Raw genomic sequence first — 21,516 nt, 5'->3', positions numbered from 1 at the left:
CTCTGTGTAATAGCCCTGGCTTTCCTGGAACTCTCTTTGTAGACTAGGCTGGCTTTGAACTCACAGAAATCCGCCTGCTTCTGCACCACCATGCTCGGCCCAGCCCTCACTTTTCCTCTTAATTAACCTAATAATTTTTTTCATGAAACTTATTTTTTTATTTGGTGAGAAAGAAGATCATGAATAAATCTCTGGTTATACTATTTTATACATAATATATATTATATATCATAATTAAATGTTACAATATACTATGCATTCTTATATATTGCTATTTTTTGTTTTGTTTTTTGTTGTTTTCAAGACAGGGTTTCTCTGTGTAGTCTTGGCTGTCCTGGACTCACTTTGAAGACCAGGCTGGCCTCGAACTCACAGAGATTTGCCTGCCTCTGACCCCCAAGTGCTGGGATTAAAGGCGTGCACCACCACGCCTGGCTACATTGTGTGTGTGTGTGTGTGTGTGTGTGTGTGTGTGTGTGTGTGTGTGTGTGTGTATGTACGTACCTTGTGACAAAGTATGCATGGGAGGTCAGAGGACAACTTTGTGGAGTTGTTTCTGTCCTTCTATCTTGATGTGACTCTCAGGTTGCCATGTTTTTTGTGACAAGTGCCTTTATCCACCAAGCCATCTCACTGGCCCTTTTATTACATATTATTTTATATTATAGATCATTATCTGTATTACAACATCTGTCAGATTACTAAGACATATTTCTATTTCTTCTACCCAGGATATTTTGTTTGTTTTGAGACAGAGTCTCAGGGTGGCTTGTAAATAAAATTTTAAAGTTCATACAGAACAGAAAGAGCTTGTACCTTGTACTCCTCTTCTCCAGTCAAGTTGTTTATTTGATTTATTTTTTTCAAGACAGAATTTCTCTGTGTGGCCTTGGCTGTTCTGAACTCACTTTGTAGACCAGGCTGGCCTCAAACTCACAAAGATCCACCTGCCTCTGTCTCCTGAGTGCTGGGATTAAAGGCGTGCGCCACCACTGCCCAGCCACCACCTGGCTTTTTATTTAATTAAAAAAATTTTTTTTTAGAGCTGGGCGTGCGTGGTGGTGCATGCCTTTAATCCCAGCACTCGGGAGGCAGAGGCAGGTGGATCGCTGTGAGTTCGAGGCCAGCCTGGTCTACAAAGTGAGTCCAGGATGGCCAAGGCTACACAGAGAAACCTTGTCTCGAAAAACCAAAAAAAACCCAAAAAACAAAAACACAATGTATGCTCTTAGCTACTGAGCCCTGCCCCTCCTCCTCCTTTTTTTTCAAGTTTTTTGTTGTTGTTGTTGTTGTGTGTGTGTGTGTGTGTGTGTGTGTGTGTGTGTGAGAGAGAGAGAGAGAGAGAGAGAGAGAGAGAGAGAGAGAGAGAGAGAGAGAGAGAGAGACAAGGTCTCATGTAGTCCAGTCCCAGTATAACTGACAATGACCTTAAACTCCTGCCCAAATGCTAACATTACCTTGCCCCGCTTTATTTATTAAGAAATAAATGCATAAGCGAGGCTAGTGGCCCACACCTGTAATCCCAGAATGTGGGAAGCAGAAGTAGGCCAGCCTGGTCTACAAAATGAGTCCAGGATAGCTAAGGCCACATAGGGAAACCCTGTCCCAAAAAACAAACAGAGAGAGAGAGAGAGAGAGAGAGAGAGAGAGACAGACAGACAGACAGACAGACAGACAGACAGACAGACAGACAGACAGACTTGGCAAAGAGCCTCAGATGCACAAGTTCAGGAAGCTGTGGCTATGAGCCTGAGGCTACATGGAGGGCTGGAAAGACCCCAACAAAAACCCATTTTGGGAACATGGCTGCTAACTAGGAAACTGTGTGGGTCTTAGATGGAGGATCCTCACTCATCTGTTCTGTCCCCAAGAGCATTCCTTGGACCACATCAGGCTTGCCCATCCTTGACAGTGCTGCTTCATGATTGGCGAACTGTCAGGCCACAAACTTTGTCCCCTTTGCCACCTGCTTTGAGCCTGGCAGTGGTTTTATAATTGGCCTTGACTTTGAGCTTCCTGGAGCTACTCCCAGTTTCCAGGTCCTACCTTTTTCCTTCTTCAAGGTCCTGGCAGCGTCAGGGCTTAGACCCTGGTCCTCCTGGCGGCTCTGCAGGTTGTGTACCGTCTCTTGAGGGCCCAGGGAGCCAGTCTTGAGAAGCTTGGGGTGCAGGATCTCTTTCCCCACATTGTGGTCATTTGCACACACTCTTGTGTATGGTTACCCTTGGAGGTAAAGTAACTGACTAAATGTAGCTGAAAAACACATTTAATTTACATTAAATTAATCATTCCTCAGTATCTACATGGTTTTGGGGTCAGGACCCTCGTAGATTATCAAAATTCATGGATGTTTGAGTGTTGTATATAAAATGGTAAGGTACTTGCATTAAACCTACGCATGCCCTTCTTCCCAAATATGTATTTATTATTTGAGACAGGATCGCATTAAGTAGCCCTGGCTAGGCAGACGCTTGCTGAGTAGACCAGGCCGGGCTCCAATTCACAGAGATCCACTTGCTCCTGTCTTCTAAGTGCTGAGATTAAAGACATGTATCACCATGCTTCACTCTCCCATATACTTTAAAAGATTAAAAAAAAAAAAAAAAAAGTATGGCCGGGTGTGGTGGTACATGCCTTTAATCCCGGAGGCCAGCCTGGTCTACAAAGCAAGTCCAGGACAGCCAAGGCTATACAGAGTAACCCTGTCTTGAAAAAGCAAAACAAACAAAACCCCAAAACACATGTTTGCCTGTGTACTACATGCATGCCTGGTGCCTGTTGAGGTTAGATCCCTGGACCACTGAAACTGGAATTACAGATGTTTGTCAGCTACCATATGGGTCCTGGGAACTGCATCTAGGTCCTCTGCAAGGGCAATAAGTACTCTTTAATCACTGAGCTATTCCTTTAGCACATCTCTAATATACCTTAGTTTAGGGCTTCTTACATTTTTTTTTTTTTTATCACGAGGCTCCTTGTTTAAAGACACAGAAAATAAGCTGGGTGAGGTGGCACATGCCTGTAATCCCAGCTCTCAGGGAGGCAGAGGCAGGCAGATCTCTGTGAGTTCGAGGCCAGCCAGGTCTATAAGACGAGTCCAGCACAGCCAAAGCTACACAGAGAAACTCTGTCTTGGAATAAAAAAAAGATGTATAAAATAAGCATTCAAATCAAATATTACTAATAATGAATTATAAATAAATTTATTTTAAAGCAGTTTGGTATACAAAAAATTTTATTCTTTTGATTGCTTTTTGTTTGCTTTTTGTTTTTTGAGACACAGTTTCTCTGTGTAGCCTTGGCTGTCTTGTACTGACTTTGTAGACTAGGCTGGCGTTGAACTCACAGCGATCCACCAGTCTCTACCTCCCGAGTGCTGGGATTAAAGGTGTGTGTTGATTATTTTATCTATGAGTGTTGGCTCTGTTTTTTAACAATTAAACTTTATTATACAACCCAACTAGCTTACACAAGAAGGAAAAAAGGTTAAAGGGACAAAAGAGTGACCCTTCCGGTATCTGTTCCACAGGACGGGTCTTTAGGTGTCTCTCTGGCCCGCATGTTGGTCTAGCCTGTCCGCTGTTTCACAACGCGCTTAAGCCTGGGCTGAACCTGTTGTTCTCTCCTCTTCACCTGCCTGAGTCACATGGGAAGGGCAGTCTCCTACTCCCATTGAGGGTCAATTAGAAAAAAAATAGCCCAGTTGGGGTTCTCAGGTCTGTTTCCTGAATTTTAGGCCCAGGATGGCTTTACTTAGTCTGTCACAAGGTACTTATGGGGTGCCCCAAGAGTAAAGCCCGCCAAGACTGCTTCCACCTATGACGAAACTTAATCTTTCCCACATACGAGTGTTTTGCCTGAAAATTATGGAAGTGTACCATGTGTGTCCCTGGTGCTTACAGAGGTTAGATGAAGGTGTCTGATCCCTTGTCAGAACTGGAGTTACAGATGGTTGTGAGCCACCATGTGGGTTCTGTGAACTGAACCCAGGTCCTCTGGAAGAGCAATAAATACTCTTTACTGCTGAACCATTATTTCTCCAGTCCCACCTCCCACCCACCTCAACGTACACGCGCGCGCGCACACACACACTTTTTGAAACTGGGTCGGGTTAGTCTGAAACTTGCTATATATACCAGGCTGCCCTCAGAGTCACAAGAGAGCTGCCTGCTTTTGCCCCCAAGCCCTGGGAGGGAAAGTGTGCATCAGCACTCCCAGCTTGACTCATGAGTTTAAGTTGATTTTTTTTTTTTTTTTGTCAGAAACTTTTCACTTTTATCAAAATTTCTGGGACCCACGCCCCATATTAAATTACATAACTCCTTATAAGGTTTGATTCACAGCGTAAGAAGTTTTTCTTTAAATCATTATCACACCCAATGAATAGATAGGTTTATAGGTAGCCGTGAGGATGTATTGCTTAGAGAGCAGTGTCAGGAACAAAGGCTACAGAACACATTTTTTCCCAGTTCTGCATCTGCATCATCCCCACCCTCCGTTCCTGAATATTTTCAGTCTGTGGTTGGTGAATCTATGTATGTAAAACTCAGTTTATTTCATTTAGAAACAAAACATTTTCACCGAATACGCTGAATTTAATCATGTTTGCATGTTAGAAAGCACTACCCGTGGTAAAATGGCAACAATAACCGTTCAATTAGCACTTGAGGCTGACAAAACAGTTCAAAAAAGCACTTCATATGATGATTATTAGTAATGCCTTCCCAGGGTTAGGGAATGGCTCAGTGGGAGAGCACTCGCCTGGAAATATCTTTGGGATTGGTTTAATAATGTTGAGTGTTTACACAGATCCTGATAGGCTGAGTATGAGGTGAAGGCTCTGCCCACTCAAATAATTCTGGGCAATAGAAGCCTTAGCTCAGTAGGTCCACTATCAGGAGAAGGAAAAGATATAAGTCAAATATGTCCCGGCTTTTAACATTTATGCCTGACAGGACAAACAGCACTTCTGACTTTTCTTTTTTTTTTTTTTTTTTTTTTTTTGGTTTTTTGAGACAGGGTTTCTCTGTGTAGCTTTGGCCATCCTGGACTCACTCTGTAGACCAGGCTGTCCTCGAACTCACAGCGATCCGCCTGCCTCTGCCTCCCGAGTGCTGGGATTAAAGGCGTGTGCCACCACGCCCGGCTTCACTTCTGACTTTTCATTGACCAGAGTGATGGCTATGATCCCAACATTCAGGAGGCAGGGGCTTAAACACTATACAGACACACACACACACACACACACACACACACACACACACAATATTTATATATATGGGTGGGGGGAGTAGGCGGTACACACAGAAGTCGGAGAACAACATGGAATCAGTTCTCTCCCATTTTGGTCCTGGGAAGCAAGCTCAGGTCATCAGACAGGGTACAAGCACCCTTACCAACTGAGGCACTTTACTGGCCCTCAAAGGGTGTTTGTACACTCATGCTCCTAGCAGCATTATCCACAATGGCCACAATTTCAACACAACCAAAGTGTCCACTCCCAGAGCAATGGATAAAGAAAATACGGTATACACACAATACAATTAGCCTTTAAAAAGGAAGGGAATTAACTGGGCACGGTGGCTCACTCCTTTAATCCCAGCCCTTGGGAGGCAGAGGCAGGAGGATCTCTGTGAGTTCGAGGCCAGCCTGGTCCACAAAGTGTGTCCAGGACAGCCAAGGCTACACAGAGAAACCCTGTCTCAAAAAACCAAAATCAAAACCCAAACCAAAAAAAAAACAAACGAAAGGGAATTTTGACACACTACAATGTTAAGCTTGAAAACAGTGTGCTAAGTACAACAAACCTATCACAACAGGACAAATATTAGTATGCTCTGTGAAGTACCCAAACCCTCAGATTTACAGAGAAAGTCAAATGTTGGTTTCAAGGGACTCGAAAGGATGACTGGGGGTCAGTGTTAACAGGCACAGAGTTTCAGCTGACAAAGGCAGGGATATCCCGGAGATTGGTGGCGGCAGTGGCTGCGCAGCGTAACTGTGCTGCATATGTGAGTGTGGCTAAAATTATCCATTTTGTTCCACGTGCATCTTTGTTGTGGAGCCTTTCCCTCTACATTTTAACACGTGTTCCTGACAGGAAAGGGGAGCTCACAAGAACAAGAAACCCACAAGGGGCTGGAGAGACGGGGTTGAGCAATTAAGAGTACTAGAAGAGCTTCCAGAGTACGGGGGTTTGATTTCCAGCACCCAAAAGGCAGTCCACCAACATCTGTAAACTCCAGGTTCAGTGGATCTGACGTCTTCTTCGGGCTTACACCGGGACTACATGCAAGTGGTGTACAAACATACACAGGCAAACATTCACACATATAAAAAAAGAATTAAACCCACAAGACTCAAAAGACCTCTCCCCGAGGTTACTTATTTATTTGACATAGGGGTCTCAAGTATCCCAGGCTACCTACAACTTGGGATGACTTTCAGCTTGATCCTTCTGCCTCCTCGTCTGTGCCGATTTTTCTGCCTCAGCCTCCGGAAAGCTGTGATTACAGCAGTGGGTCACTTTGTCTAGCTCTTCTTTTTAAAATCTTCAGGTTTTTGTTTTAAAATTTTGTTATTTTATGGTGTGTGGGTGTTTTGCCTGCATGTTTCTCTGTGCACCACATATGTGCAATGGCCAGAAGAGGGCGTCAGTTCCTTTGGAAGTGGAGTTAGCGAGTCGTGCGCCATCCTGTGGGTGCTGAGAATTGAATTCAAGTACTCTGGAAAAACAGCAAGTGCCCTTTTCGGGTGAGCAGCCCCTCTACATTGTGTGTGTGTGTTTTGGGTGGTGGCTGGGTGGGTGGGGGAGACGACACAAGGTCTCTAGATATAGCCCTGGCTATCCTGGAACTCACCATGTAGATCAGGCTGGCCTAGAACAAAATCCTCCTGAATGCTGGGATTAAAGAGTGAGCCATGGACCAGGCACATGGCACTCGATCTCTGAGTTCGAGGCCAGCCTGGTCTACAAGGCAAGTCCAGGACAGCCAGGGCTACACAGAGAAACTAACTTTTAGCTTCCTCAGGATCACTGCTCATCTATTTTGTGCACCATTATGTTGTGTTAAACTTCATGCATAAAATGGTCACCTCCATCTTTCTAGAAATTCCATCATGTTGAGACAGACGCTGTTTCTCAGTTTTCACTGTCTGCAAAATCCTGCAGAGCCTAAGCAACCCCAAGTAGTGTGTTTGCAATTACCGGGGGTGGGTTCGTCCCAGACTAAAGGCGTTCGTCCTTATTTCTCCCGCCGGGCCCAGCTTTTCCGCGACACTCAGGCTGCTACCACAACAAACGAGGTTTCGCCGAGGCGGCTCGAAGGTAGGAGCCGGGACAAAGTTTTCCTTGGGGCCCAGCCGGCGCGCCACACCCCGGCCAGAGGCCACTCTGCCGCCGACTAGGCCTCTGCCGACTCAGCCCAGGCGCGCTCCCTCGTCGCCCGCCCTTCTTTCCCCTCCCCCCGGGAGGCGGCGGTTGGTCGCGCGCCCTTGCGCCTTTTCCACTCCCTCCGCTAACTAGCGGGCTCCAGACCCTCTGGGATTGGCTGCGTCAAAGGGCATCTTCTCTCCGCCCCTTTGATTGGCTGCTATAGGCGCGCGATGCGGCCTCCAATTGGCTAGGCCAGAGCGCCTGCGCGGCGGGGTTCTCCGGTCGCCAGCCATTCCTGTGGAGGACTGCGGGTCGTTCGGACGTTTTGCCTGTCGCTGTAGGAGAGGTCCCGTCTCTCCGGGAAGGCGGCTGCGGCGGCAAAATGAAGATCTTCGTGGGCAATGTCGATGGGGCGGATACGACGCCAGAGGAGCTGGCAGCCCTCTTCGCGCCCTACGGCACGGTCATGAGCTGCGCCGTCATGAAACAGTTTGCCTTCGTGCACATGCGCGAGAACGCTGGCGCGGTGCGCGCTATCGAGGCCCTGCATGGCCACGAGCTGCGTCCAGGTCGCGCGCTCGTGGTGGAGATGTCGCGCCCGAGGCCCCTGAACACTTGGAAGATTTTCGTGGGCAATGTGTCGGCTGCATGCACAAGCCAGGAATTGCGCAGCCTCTTCGAGCGCCGTGGACGCGTCATCGAGTGTGACGTGGTAAAAGGTAACGCGGGAGCGCGCTCGGGGGAGGGGGACGCGCGGAGCACTCAGCCTATTAGCCACGCCCCTTACCCGGGTCCTTCGGGTCGGGAAAGGTGGGCAAGTGTGCGGGAGAGGGGCCTAAGGTGCTGGGGGGGGGAGCAGTTGGATAGAGCCACCCTTCTTCCTTGCAGTCCAAACAACATTCATCAAGTGGGAGGAGTCGGCTCAGGGCGGGTGCCGTAGCCACTGCGAGCCGAAGCCACGGGGCTGGGACCCGCCAGAGATTTGCGAGTGTGCCCGATGGGGTGGAGGGGCGCCTTTTCCTGGTTGCATGGGCCTGCCATCAAAATGAAATTCGGAAGTGAAGGGCACCATCCGCATCATGGAGCGGGTTAGATTTCGCCACACTATCCTCACTTCCTCTCCAGACATCGGTCAGATCGAGGGAAGAGGGGAAAAGGTTGGGCTAAAGCCCCAAAGCCGCCCTGGGGTTCCCTACTGACGAATGCCCCCAAGCGGAAGGTACCCTGGCCCTTGGTCGTTTCTCGGGTTGAGATGTTTTAGTGTTGTCTGGAATGGATCTGCTTGTGGGTACCGGAGGGGCCTCTTGCGAACCTCTTTGGCCTTAAAATATTTGGTGGGTTAGCCTTGGCAGTTTTATGCCTTGCACTTCTCGTCCCTGCTCTCCCCTACTCTGTGTTTGGTTTTACACCTTACCAACTGGAAGCCCTGCTTCTCTGTATTTTTGCATGTGGAAGGGGGCTTGTGTTATGAAGCCTCACTGCAGGTAGCCTTTACTTGCTAAATTGGTGCCTCAGGGCACAACTGTTTTGTAAGCTTGGTGAGATTGCAAAGGACTGTGGCTTTGGGGAAATTTGAGAGGGGTGTGTAAGGTCTCTGTTAAACTTGGACTAAACACCACCTATTCAGCCGGTACTCTTCACTGTCTGAATAACTCTTAGGGCAGCTCACTAGTTTGCCTTTGCTTTGAGGAAATGTGTGTTTTTGACTTTCATAGGTTGGGGTTTTATGTCTTCTAAATGCTTGTTTTATGTTGGCAAGATTTTATGGGACACCTAGGTCATTAGCGGTTAACTTTGCCCTGCCCTTTTCAACAGTGCAACCTGGGAGTGAGGCCTTCTCATGCCCTATTTCTGCTGTTAGATTCATATTTGCTCATGCCCTCTGAGACATTTTGAGGACAGGATAATGTGGGTGTAGGGTCATCCTTAACAGAGGGTTCCTTGGCTGTCCTGCAAAGTCACATCTTTTGGGCCATTCTTTGTCTTTTCTGGGGCGGGGGATAAAAGGGGTCCTAGGGTGTGCATTACTAGGACAGCATTTTTGTTCTGCATTAACACTGCATTCCGTTTTCCTCAATTCAGGTTATCTCTGCACCGAGACTTCCTGCAGACTTTGAGCAGGCTGTATGGTGCATGGGTTTTTGCTTCTGTTTTGAGTGAAAGAGTGGGAAAGGTCTCAGTTTGGGCCAGCAAAAGGATGGGGTGTATGGGTTTAATGGGAACTTGTGTTTAATTGACTATCTAGTTTCTTTTGTGGTTCTTAGGAAGTCTGGCTATTAGGAGGGATAGAATCCAGTACTGCAGGACAGTCTCCATTGGAGTTTGTTTGGGGCTGGCAGTGAGTGGCAGTGAGGGTGGTCGTTGGAAATATTGCACGTGAGATGTAGGATTCTAGGCTGATTCCCATGAGAGTTTTGTGCATTTTTTTTTTTTCCTTTTGGAAACACATTTATAGCAGAACTACATTCTAGGCTGATATGACACAGACTCTGTCCTTTGGTTTCAGGATTTGGTGAGGATGTGAACATACTTACACTGATGACTTTCTGTTCCTGTGAAAGATCTTAAAGTTGGGAATGTACTAGAAGAGATTGGCTTTGGTTCTCTAAATGCCTTTCTCATTTTGGGGGAGGGGAATAAGGGTGAACATTTGGTTGAGGCTGTCAGGTCTTTGAAAAGTGCAGAATTTTAATCTGAAACGGGATGGCTAGTTGTGTTTTATTTCCCAGGAAAAAACAAAGTTGCTTGGTTACTTGAGTTCAGGTATGATTTGTAGAACAAAAATTTCCATAGCAACAGTGATAACTATTCCCGACGGCTGTATACTATTGGATATTCAAAGATTAACAGTTTCAGGAAGCATACAGGTTTCAAAGGAGATCTGAATATCAGAAAAGAAAAATACTCTTTTTTTTGGTCAGCTAATCTTTCTGTACACAGCTTTGTAAATTTAAGTTAAAAGTATTTAGTCTTCTTTTAGGAAAATTTTTCTTAGCCTTGTTCCCAGAGATTGTGGAGCCATCACGCTATACAAGGTCCTGAAAACATTCCTTGCTTCCGCCCCCCCCCCCCCAAGATAGTTTCTCTATGTAGTCCTGGCTGTCCTGGAACTCATTCTGTAGACCAAGAAGGCCTTAAACTCAGAGATCCACCTGCCTCTCCCCCACCCCCACCCCCAAGTCTTGGTATTAAAGGTGTACCTACTGCTTGACCCTGTTTGCTAATCTTAAACCGCCCCCCCCCCCAGGGTTTCTCTGTGTAGCCCATGCTGTCCTGGACTAGCTTTTTGGACCAGGCTGGCCTTGAACTCAGTGATGCACCTGCTTCTGCCTCCCAAGTGCTGGGCTTAAAGGTGAGCAGCAGGGCTCTGTTTGCTAACCTTTTTTTTTTTAGTTGGCTTTTCGAGACAGGGTTTCTCTGTGTAGCCTTGGCTGTCCTGGACTCCCTGTGCAGACCAGGCTGGCCTCGAATTCACATTGATCCACCTGCCTCAGCCGCCCGAGTGCTGGGATTAAAGGTGCCCGGCTCTGTTTGCTAATCTTAATGCAGTGGTTTCTCTGAAGTAGTTCTTCGGGCAAGTGGGTCTTTGAGGTTCTTGAAAGGGCTGGGTTCTTCACTGTTAGGTGGCTTCTGAGTATCTGACAGATTTGAGTTTGGCTGCTTACCGTGACTGAACTTAGCCCTGGTGCAGGTTTCATCAAGTAGGTAAGTTAGGCACTCTGGGCTTCTTCTAACCAAGGTGCATTTTCAGCACACACCCACACCCCTTTAGATCTATTTTATTTTATGTGCATGACTGCCTGCATTTATGTATTGCACCACATGCATGCCTGATGGCCACAGAGGTCAGAAGAGGTTGTCTGATTCCCTGGAATTGGAATTAGGGATGGTTGTGAGCCACAGTGTGAGAGCTGGGAACTGATTCTAGCTTGTCTACAAGAGCTGCAGGTGTTCTCAAAGGTTGAGCCATCTCTCCAAACCCCCTCCCCCTTGTGAGACTATCATACAGTTCAGGGTGGTCTTGAACTTGCTGTGTAGCTGAGGATGACCTTGATGTCCTGATCTCAATTGCCTCTACTTTCTAAGTGCTGGTATTACAGATTTGTACCACTTCCTTCTAGTATCAAACTTAGACACTTACCTTCCTGATAAAAGTTGACTATATTTGTTTTTTTTTTTTTAATTAACTAATTTTTAAAAGTTGACTATATTTGTATTAGAGGCATTATAGCTCATTTAGACAGTCATTGAAGTTATTCACTGAAAGTACTGTTCCTCTCTTCTTTCTCCTCCATCTTCTCCCTCTGTGCTCCCCCTTTCTTTTCTTGTGTGGATCAAACCAAGGTTATACTTGTTATATACACTATAACTGAGCTGCACCCCACTCCTTCTGTTGTTGTGTGACCCATGTCTCTCTCTCATACACACACCCTTGACAGTCTCACCATGCAGTACTGGCTGTCTTGGAACTCAGTGTGTATACCAGGCTGGCCTCAAACTCCATCCAAATGCTGGGATTAAAGGGGTGTGCCACTGTGACCAGCCAAAGGGTTTTTGAGGCAGAGTTTCTCTGTATAGCCTTGGCTGTCCTGGAGCTTGCTCTGTAGACCAGGCTGGCCTTGCCACTTCTTACATCTTAATTTTCTGATTTGCCACTTATTTTTAACTTTTCCCCCCAGAGACAGGGTTTCACTGAGTGATCTAGGTTGGTCTCCAGGCTCTGGTCTTCCTTGCCTCTGTACCTGATGCTAGGGTTACAGGCTGCCATCATGTGCTGGGTAGCACTTGGTGGTTTGTTTGTTTGTTTTTCTTTCTATTTGTTTTTTCGTTTTTCATTTTTTAGGTTTTTAGAGACAGGGTTTCTCTGTGTAACAGTCCTGGCTTTCCTGGACTTGTTTTTGTAGACCAGGCTTGCCTCCAACTCACAGCAGACTGCCACCTGCCTGCCTCCGGCTCTGAGTGCTGGGATTAAAGGTGTGCATGACCACACCCAGCAGCACTTGGTGTTTTAAACTCAAAACCAGGTGTAAGATGTAGATGATGGGATAACTAAGTTTTCTTGTAACCCATTGAAATTTTTGTTAGGTTTTTTCCCCTGGCTCATTTTTGAATAGAGTAAGAAAACAGGTCATGGAGGTGCATGCCTTTGTTGTTTGTTTGTATGTATGTATGTATGTATTTTGGGTTTTCCAAGACAGGGTCTCTCTTTGTTTTATTTTTAAGATTTTCATTTTTTCTATTATGTGTATATGTGGAGTCCTAGAACTAGAGGATGTTGGATCCGAGAGAGAGTCGTGAAGTACATGATACGGGTGTGCAGTGCACGTTCCTAACCACTGCGGCTCCCATTGCAGCCTTTAGTTCCAGGATTTGATTGTCAGGCAGGCAGATCTCTCTGGTCTGTGTATATATGAGTTCTAGGCCAGCCAGGGGTACAGTGAGGGAGAAGATGATCAAGAAAGCATCCTTTGTCTCTCGAAGTGTTTTTCGTTTTCCACCTTACCTTTCTCCCCATCTATCTTTAAGCTCCAGCTAATCTTGATGTTTTCTCTTCATTTTGTGTGGATGTTTCTGCTTGTCATTGCATTCTCCTGGTACCTTTGTCATTCCTGAGGGTGAGTTCAGATTTTATTTATTTTTGAGGCAGTGTCTTACTTTGTAGCTCTTGCTGGCCTCTTAAACTCACCTCCTGTTTGCCTCATTTGAGTGCTGGGCTTGTAGGCCAGCTTTACCATACCAGGTCTCTTTTTTTAAAGAGATCTTAGACCACAACTGCTACTTTTAGCTGACTCAACCCAAAGTGGAGGTCAGCAATCAAAGGACAATTCAAATATCCCATGGCTAAATGGAAAGGTACATTTAAACTTTCATGATTGCTAAATAAGAAGTTGGCTTGTGGGGTCATTGAATACGAGCATTTGTTGAGTTAGTAGCGTCAAACTTGGCATTCATCTTACTCTTTAAAAAAAAAAAGTCAGGCATATGTGGGAGGCCGAGGCAGGGGAATTTCTGAGTTGGAGGCCAACCTAGACTACATACTGAGTTACAGGACAGCCAGAGCTACAGAGTGAGACCCTGTCTCAACACCCCTCCCACACACAAATGAGTTATTTTATGTGTATGAATATTTTGTCTGCATGTGCTTTTCTAAACAGGTCAGAAGAGGGTGTGGGATTCTTTGGACCTGGAGTTATGTACAAGTGGTTGTGAGCCACCATGTGAATGCTGAGAACCAAACCTGGATCCTTTGCAAGAGCAACAAGTGCTCTTTACTGATGATCTAACTCTCTAGCCTCATTTTATTTTATCAGGTTAAACAGCTTTCAGGTTATAATGTGATAATATGTTTTGTCAGAGATGAAATTAAGATTCTCTAGAGAAATAAACCTCTGGTTAGTTTAGGTTTGAAGAGCTGTCATTCTCCATTATTGCCCTACATCCATTTACACCTGACAAGGCATTTCTGCCTTTTTTCTTTTTCTTTTCCATTTTTTCTTTGAGACAGGATTCCTCTCTGTAGCCTTGGTTGTCCTGGACTTGCTTTGTAAACTAGGCTGGCCTTGAACTCATAGTGAGTGATCCACCTGCCTCTGCCTCCCAAGTGCTGGGATTAAAGGCGTGCGCCATCACTCCTGGTGCATTTCTGTCTTCTAATTTGAGGTTGGTAGGATGAATTTTTCCACTGGGGAAATAAATGGTAAGTTCTTTACAGTCATCTAAGAAATCAATGATGGATGGATCTAAAGCTGGGCCTTCTAGTTCCTGGCCTAGGATCATATTCCTTTGCTGCACTTGGCTTTTACCTTTTATTTCTTGGGAGGTGGCCTTGTCTTCAAATCCAGGAAGTGGTTTGTTCCATAGAAATAGCTTAGATACGGCATCTCAGAGTGAAGGTCCTTGTTTGGAGGCTGGTCAATAATCTATTTTATAAGAATGGACCTTGTAATTCTATCCAGATAACTTTTCATTTCTTGAACCTGGCTCCTGGATTGCCACAGGTCCAAAATGAAGTTAAGTGCAGAGGCTTCCTTCTCAAGAACAGGTTGCTGTCATTGGTCTTCAGACCCTGCTGATGGCTGGCTCTGTGAGGTTTATGGTGTGGATGCTACCAGGAATTTCTTCCCCATTAAAGTTTTTCCCATTCATGCATAGGTGATTAGAATTCTCAGATCAATATCCTGCCTTAGACTTTTCTCCCAATACAACATACTCAGGTCTTTTTTGTTTTGTTTTTTGAGACAGGGTTTCTCTGTGTAGCCCTGGCTGTCCTGGACTCGCTTTGTAAACCAGGCTGGCCTCAAACTCAAAGAGATCCACCTGCCTCTGCCTCCGTGAAAGCTGGGATTACAGGTGTGTGCCACCATGCCTTATTCAGGTCTTTAATGAGAGAGCCTAGGCAGGTGTCTGGTGATAATTGCTCAGTCATGAACAAGCCTGTGTATACTCTTATGTTCAGTCCCTTGTCTTGCCTGCCCTACACTCCCACCCCACCAAAAAGCAAGTGCTCCTTAAGGGTAAACCTGAAAAACCAGTAAACAGTCTTCTAAGGGAAAGGTATTCTTCTCTCCCTTAAGGAGGAAATAGAGGAAGTAATGTGGATGTAGATTCATTCCCATATCTCATTGACACTCATAGGATCTAGCTTCTGTCCAAGTTAACATTTTTAGTCATATTACACAGTTCTGTCCATGGTAGACAGTTCTGTCCATGGACTTCTCAGGATAAAGACTGATTCAGAGACAAAGGGGCATGGAAGAGCTAGCTGAGGCTTTGGTCTTGGTATGAATACATTGATTTACAGCAAACCACACATACACACTGAGCATTTTTGCCTAAAAGAGAATACAGTGCTTCTTTTTCCTGTTGGCTCACAGGTCCTGTGTGTGAAAGTGACTGTGAAGCCGGGCATGGTGGCCCACACCTTTAAAATCCCAGACCTTAGGAGGTAGAGGCAGGCAATCTCTGAGTTTGAGGCCAGCCTGGTCTACATAGTGAGTTCTAGGACAGCCAAGGTTACACAGAGAAACCCTGTCTCGAAAAACAACCCCCCCCCCCCCCAAACCAACCAACCAACCAACCAACAACAACAAAAAAAAGTGGTTGTGAAAACTGGAAAGTAATGTCAAAAGGGGAAGGTTACATTGGAGGAATTTGTGAATGCTTCTTATAGCCGCTCTGTTTTTACTAGGTTGGACCTAAACTGAGAAGTGAGTCATGCCAAAATGTGAGTGGTTCTTTCTAGTGTTCTAAGCTCTTAGCTTCAGAGGTGAGCAGTCAGTAGTTTCAGATGTACTTGAATTGAGAAATCATCTAGCATGAATTCTGTGTTTGCTGCTGGTGTATATTTATAGAAGCTGTGAAGAGTTTTATCTTGAGTTGTGGTTCATCTTTGCTTTTCTTTTTCTCATCAGAAAGTCGGTTTGTTGAGGTGGCAGGGGGACAGGGAAGAAGGCCATAGCCGAAGGTGACTGTTTGAGACAGTCAAAAGTTTTGTTACACATCGGCCACATTTCATGGCATACTCATGTAGAGGAGGGTGTGGAGGCCTGTATGTAGCTAGCAACAGCTGGGTGCTGTTGTGTGTCCAGTTTGGGACCCAACAGGTAGCATGCCCTGCCCCCCTAATTGCTAACCCTCTGTCTGCTGCTTTATCAGACTACGCGTTTGTTCACATGGAGAAGGAAGCAGATGCCAAAGCCGCCATCGCGCAGCTCAACGGCAAAGAAGTGAAGGGCAAGCGCATCAACGTGGAACTCTCAACCAAGGGGCAGAAGAAGGGGCCTGCCCTGGCTATCCAGTCTGGGGACAAGACCAAGAAACCAGGGGCTGGGGATACAGCATTCCCTGGAACTGGTGGCTTCTCTGCCACCTTCGACTACCAGCAGGCTTTTGGCAACAGCACTGGTGGCTTTGACGGGCAAGCCCGTCAGCCCACACCACCATTCTTTGGTCGCGACCGCAGCCCCCTGCGCCGTTCACCTCCTCGAGCCTCTTACGTGGCTCCTCTGACGGCCCAGCCAGCCACCTACCGGGCCCAACCATCAGTGTCACTGGGAGCTGCCTATAGGGCCCAGCCTTCTGCCTCTTTGGGTGTCGGCTATCGGACTCAGCCCATGACAGCCCAGGCAGCCTCTTACCGTGCTCAGCCCTCTGTCTCCCTTGGGGCCCCATACAGGGGTCAGCTGGCTAGCCCTAGTTCCCAGTCTGCTGCAGCTTCCTCCCTTGGCCCATATGGTGGAGCCCAGCCCTCAGCCTCAGCCCTTTCCACCTATGGGGGTCAGGCAGCTGCAGCTTCTTCGCTTAACTCCTATGGGGCTCAGGGCTCCTCCCTTGCCTCCTATGGAAACCAGCCATCCTCTTATGGCGCCCAGGCTGCCTCTTCATATGGGGTTCGTGCAGCTGCTTCTTCCTATAACACACAGGGAGCAGCTTCTTCCCTTGGTTCCTATGGGGCTCAAGCAGCCTCCTATGGGGCCCAGTCTGCAGCCTCCTCTCTAGCTTATGGAGCCCAGGCAGCCTCTTACAATGCCCAGCCCTCAGCCTCTTACAGTGCCCAGTCTGCCCCATATGCTGCCCAGCAGGCTGCTTCCTATTCTTCACAGCCTGCTGCGTATGTGGCACAGCCAGCCACAGCTGCTGCCTATGCGAGCCAGCCAGCTGCTTATGCTGCACAAGCCACTACCCCAATGGCTGGTTCTTATGGGGCTCAACCAGTTGTTCAGACCCAGCTGAATAGTTATGGGGCTCAAGCATCCATGGGCCTGTCAGGCTCATATGGAGCTCAGTCTGCTGCTGCGGCCACTGGCTCCTATGGTGCGGCAGCAGCCTATGGGGCTCAGCCTTCTGCCACCCTGGCAGCTCCTTACCGCACTCAGTCGTCAGCCTCATTGGCTGCTTCCTATGCTGCCCAGCAGCATCCCCAGGCTGCTGCCTCCTACCGTGGCCAGCCGGGCAGTGCCTACGATGGGACAGGCCAACCGTCAGCAGCCTACCTGTCTATGTCCCAGGGGGCGGTTGCCAACGCCAACAGCACCCCACCACCCTATGAGCGTACCCGCCTCTCCCCACCCCGGGCCAGCTACGACGATCCCTACAAAAAAGCTGTCGCCATGTCGAAAAGGTACTGTATGCCCCCCCGCCTCAGCCCCCAGCTGGGGCTTAGGGCAAGGGGCTGAGGTTGGCATGGGAGGGGAACAGGAGCCATCGGCCCCTCACTTGGTCTTTTCTGTGGGGATGTCCAAAGGTCATGAGGGTGAGTGTCTGAACATTTCTGGCCATCAGTGCTCAGCTAGGGGTGATACCAACAACCTGGGGCGAGGAAACATGACCATTCTAGGGATAACCTGCTATCCCATTGGAGCCACTTTGTGCAGGGTTGGCTCATAGCTTTTCCCGCTGTCTTAAGCTTACTCCCTTGTTGTGGTTTGGTTGGGTGGATGTGAAAGAGAGTAGTCTTTTTGGCACTTACTGGCTGAAGGCAAGCTTATGAGGTGCGTGTCCACCCTGGGAAGTTGGGGACGCTGCTTTCGTCCGTCGTTCTGTTGATAAACCTGGGTCTTTTTGTGTAGGGCCCATGAATGGGGATAGTTTGTTTGGGACTATAGACCAAAAGTCACCTTGGCCAGTTTAGAAGGGCTAGAGCTTCAGCAGAGGGCTTGGGTTCCCACTGACTTGAACCCAGGTTTGATTTCTTGGCCTGCATAGGATGGTGAGCCTTCTGACAAGGAAACCAAACAGACAAATCTGGTAACACATCCCTGTCCCCAGTGGCATCTCCCCTAGGCCCACCTGGAGCCCTCCCCCCACTGTCTCATTCACCAACTGTCTTCTTCTCTCGACTAGGTATGGTTCCGACCGGCGTTTAGCCGAGCTCTCTGATTACCGCCGTTTATCAGAGTCGCAGCTTTCGTTCCGCCGCTCGCCGACAAAGTCCTCGCTGGATTACCGTCGCCTGCCCGATGCCCATTCCGATTACGCACGCTATTCGGGCTCCTATAATGATTACCTGCGGGCAGCTCAGATGCACTCTGGCTACCAGCGCCGCATGTAGGGCCATCCTGGGGATGGGGTGCCACAGGAAGGGAGAGAGAGGAAGAGGTGTAGGGTAGGGTGTAGACCCAGGTTATCACTACCCTGTCCTGTACCTCTCTCAGTGGCGGTTTTTTCATCCCCCTCCCTGGACCATGTGGGCCTTCCCCAGGAGAGGACCCTTTTGTGTTTGGCAGTAACCTACTTTGTTTCTTTGCCTCAGCAGCACATCTTGCTACTGGCTCTAGATCTGCGGTTTTCCCTCTACCCTGCCACCTCCCCAGAATGGGAATTTCTTTTATATTTTTATTTTTATTTTTCCTGGCTCCCTTTTATTTTTATGTGTGACTTAAGGTTGTCTGGAGGGTAATACAAACTATAGCTGAGGTCAGGCGGCGCATTTTTCTTTTTAGATGTGAGGGAGGCCAGGAAAGGGTTATTTTAACCATTTCCTATGCGCCAAGCTATGCCATCTGTTCAGGGGCCCCTGACTGTTCCTCTGTAGAGACTGTTGAGACTGAGATCCTGTTGGGACAGTCAGTTGGTATGTGTCCAAATCCATGCTTACCACTGAATGTTTTAGGTGATGGTGACTGGCATAGTCCCAACTCCCTATCTCCCCAAGTAGGTGGTGTTAGAAATCTTAATTTTTTTTCCTCTTTTGTATGGACTACAAATAAAACTTGGGGCGATTCGTGGTTTGGAAACCTGGTTGTCATTGTCTTGATTGCACTCAGTGTCAGGTGAGCCAATTTGACATCCAGGAAGATGTGACAGCTAGAAGAAAGGCAGCCTGAAGACCCAGAGTGGGTGTGCAAAGGTGTTTCAATGTGGGGATTGGAATAGTTCCCTGGTACCAAGTGGAATTAAGCTCAGTATCGTCTTAAATAGCATGTCATCTTTAGGGCTGGGGAGTTCAGACCAAGTGGTTGGACTTTCTTAGCCATCAATTTTAGTTGATCACATCAAAATTCAACAAACAATGCCCATTTCCTCTGCTTATGTTTGGTCAGTGTCCCTGACTTTTTCCCAGTTCAGAAAACCAAAGCAAAAACTATGATCCAGCAGGGTGGTTCTGGCTGAGATCTGCCTGGGATGGGTAATGGGCTGCTGCAGTGTTTCCATTGGCAGTGGGCTTGAGTGAGTGTTGAGGCTGGGACCTGGGAAAGGAGCCACAGTCGGGTGTGGGCTATGTCACTGTCTGGTACTGCCCCGTGGTCGGAGAAAGGAGGGCCAAGGAGAATTTGAAGCATATGGGCTGTTCTGGCCAGTCCTGGTACGTCAGCTGTTGAACTTCACCACGGAGCGTCCTTCCTGTGTCCTGCCAGCCTCAGTCGTCACATCACCTGAGAGTCCTTTGCCCTGTGCATCTGTTACGGTTTCTAGATGTCTTCTGGCCGGGTTTATGTTTGAAGGTGTTACAATAGACATACTCTTGAAAAGGGGCTGGTATGTAAACATAATGAAGTAGGGACACTGAGATTGGGTGAAGAATTGAGAATTTTTTATACTTGTCAGGGAGAGGGATGGAAGACCCGGGCAGTTCCAACCAGGGATAAGATGGAGGCGTAACTTGATGGGTAAATGAAAGAAGACGGGTTAACTGGAGTGATAACTGAAATCTGATGTTCCTTGGGGCAGGGTGATTTAGAGACATTTTGGGGGGCTTGCTGAAGGGAGAGTGTATGTCTGAGTGTGTGTGCACTTGTGTATGCCTGAGTGCCTGCGGCTGCCACATAGGTTGGGGTGGGGGATATCTGCTTCCTTCATTGGCTTCATATGAACTTGGCTGTGACAGTAGCTTGCCCCAGATGTCTTCTTCCTTCTGCCTATCATGTTAAAATGCCTCAAAGCCAGGAGTTCTTATTTGTGGCTCAGTGGGATAAAGCTTAGGACATATTGGGGATGGGGCCAGAGTTCTTTCACTTGCTTCTCTCTCTCTGCTCACCACCTTGCCTTGAGGTGCTGGGTTGCTCATTTTCATTCCTTTGCAGTACAGGGGGTAGAATGAGCTGAGGGCTCAGTTACAGGCTCGGCGTGACTGTGGGGAATAAATAGAAGGTCGAGTGTAGGCTGAGATTGTGGCCTATGTATTTGTAGTATTCCTTTGTCATTTTCCTTTCTCTGTAGTTCTTGTTCTGCCACAGTCATAATTCCCTGGTTCCTACAAAAACAAAAAATCCCGCGCCTTCCCTCCCCCCCCCCCCCCCCCCGCCCCAAAGCCGTTTAAATATGTTCCCAGGACCAGTGTTGATGATCTTTATTGCAGCCCAACATCTTGAGTGGTTTGGCCTATTGGATCATTCTAACTGTTGACCGTCTTGTTGCCTCAGCCCTCAGGGCTCTCATTCAAGCCAGAAGAAGCTACATTTGTCATTTTCCTTTCCCTTGCAGATTATTTAAAAACATCTTTTCATTTAAGTTATCCACCAGTGTTAATCCTATAGCCCATCATACTTTGCTTGTTCTTGTAACTTGGGAACAGTTGGGTTTGGTGAATGGGAAGACAGAACTGTAGTAAGTGCTGGAGGGAATGGCTTTCATCTTATCTTCAAATCATTCAACTTATACAGATATCACCTCCTGTACCTTGGCCATGTTGGAGAAGTTTGTTGGTTTATTCCTGGAACAGTACTACATAGAGGCCAGCTATTTTTTTGAGGTTTGGCTTTTCCTCCCTGTTGGGTGGCCTGGGGGCTCCATTTCTTGCAATAGAGATAATGAGACTTACCAGTGAGGAACTAGTCTCTAGCGGTGTGCAACGTTTCTAGTCACATCTCTTCACAGAACTCCTGGCTCCTGTGTCCCTGCGTTAAGCTTTGTTAAAGTTCTTGCATGTCTGTTGATTTTCCAGGCATTTTGTCTTGTCAGTCCAAGCAAGTCAGTGGACAGTAGAATAGTGTGGATGTGTAAAGTCATAATGAAAACACCAGATTTATGGACCAGTGTACTGTAATAGAACTTTGGGTAATAGAGGAGATAACACACAGAAAGTTAAATGTTTATCCAAATTCTACTTTTTTTTTTTTTTTTTTTTAAGATTTATTTATTTATTATGTATACAGCATTCTGCCTGCAGGCCAGAAGAGATGGTTGTGAGTCACCATGTGGTT

At 47.3% G+C, this 21,516-nt stretch overlaps 1 protein-coding gene across 3 annotated transcripts in view; it reads left to right on the top strand.

Annotated features, from left to right (window-relative positions):
- Window positions 1-7,635: 7,635 nt before the first annotated feature.
- The window catches only part of Rbm14 (RNA binding motif protein 14), a 28,275-nt gene continuing 14,394 nt past the window's right edge, over window positions 7,636-21,516 (top strand). The window contains exons 1-3 of one of the 3 annotated variants that reach the window (XM_051145846.1): window positions 7,636-8,094; window positions 16,031-17,495; window positions 18,218-20,085. In XM_051145846.1, the coding sequence (XP_051001803.1) occupies window positions 7,758-8,094; window positions 16,031-17,495; window positions 18,218-18,425 (2,010 nt within the window). In that variant the 5' untranslated portion in view covers window positions 7,636-7,757 and the 3' untranslated portion in view covers window positions 18,426-20,085. Of the gene's footprint in view, window positions 8,095-16,030; window positions 17,496-18,217; window positions 20,086-21,516 lie in introns of those variants that run through there. The other 2 variants (XM_051145847.1, XM_051145850.1) reach the window with 2 other exon arrangements.

This window comes from Acomys russatus, chromosome 5 (assembly GCF_903995435.1).
Source record: "Acomys russatus chromosome 5, mAcoRus1.1, whole genome shotgun sequence".
Lineage (NCBI taxonomy): Eukaryota > Metazoa > Chordata > Mammalia > Rodentia > Muridae > Acomys > Acomys russatus.
The sequence above is the reverse complement of the archived record's forward strand: the minus strand, read 5'-3'. Positions and strand labels throughout refer to the sequence as shown.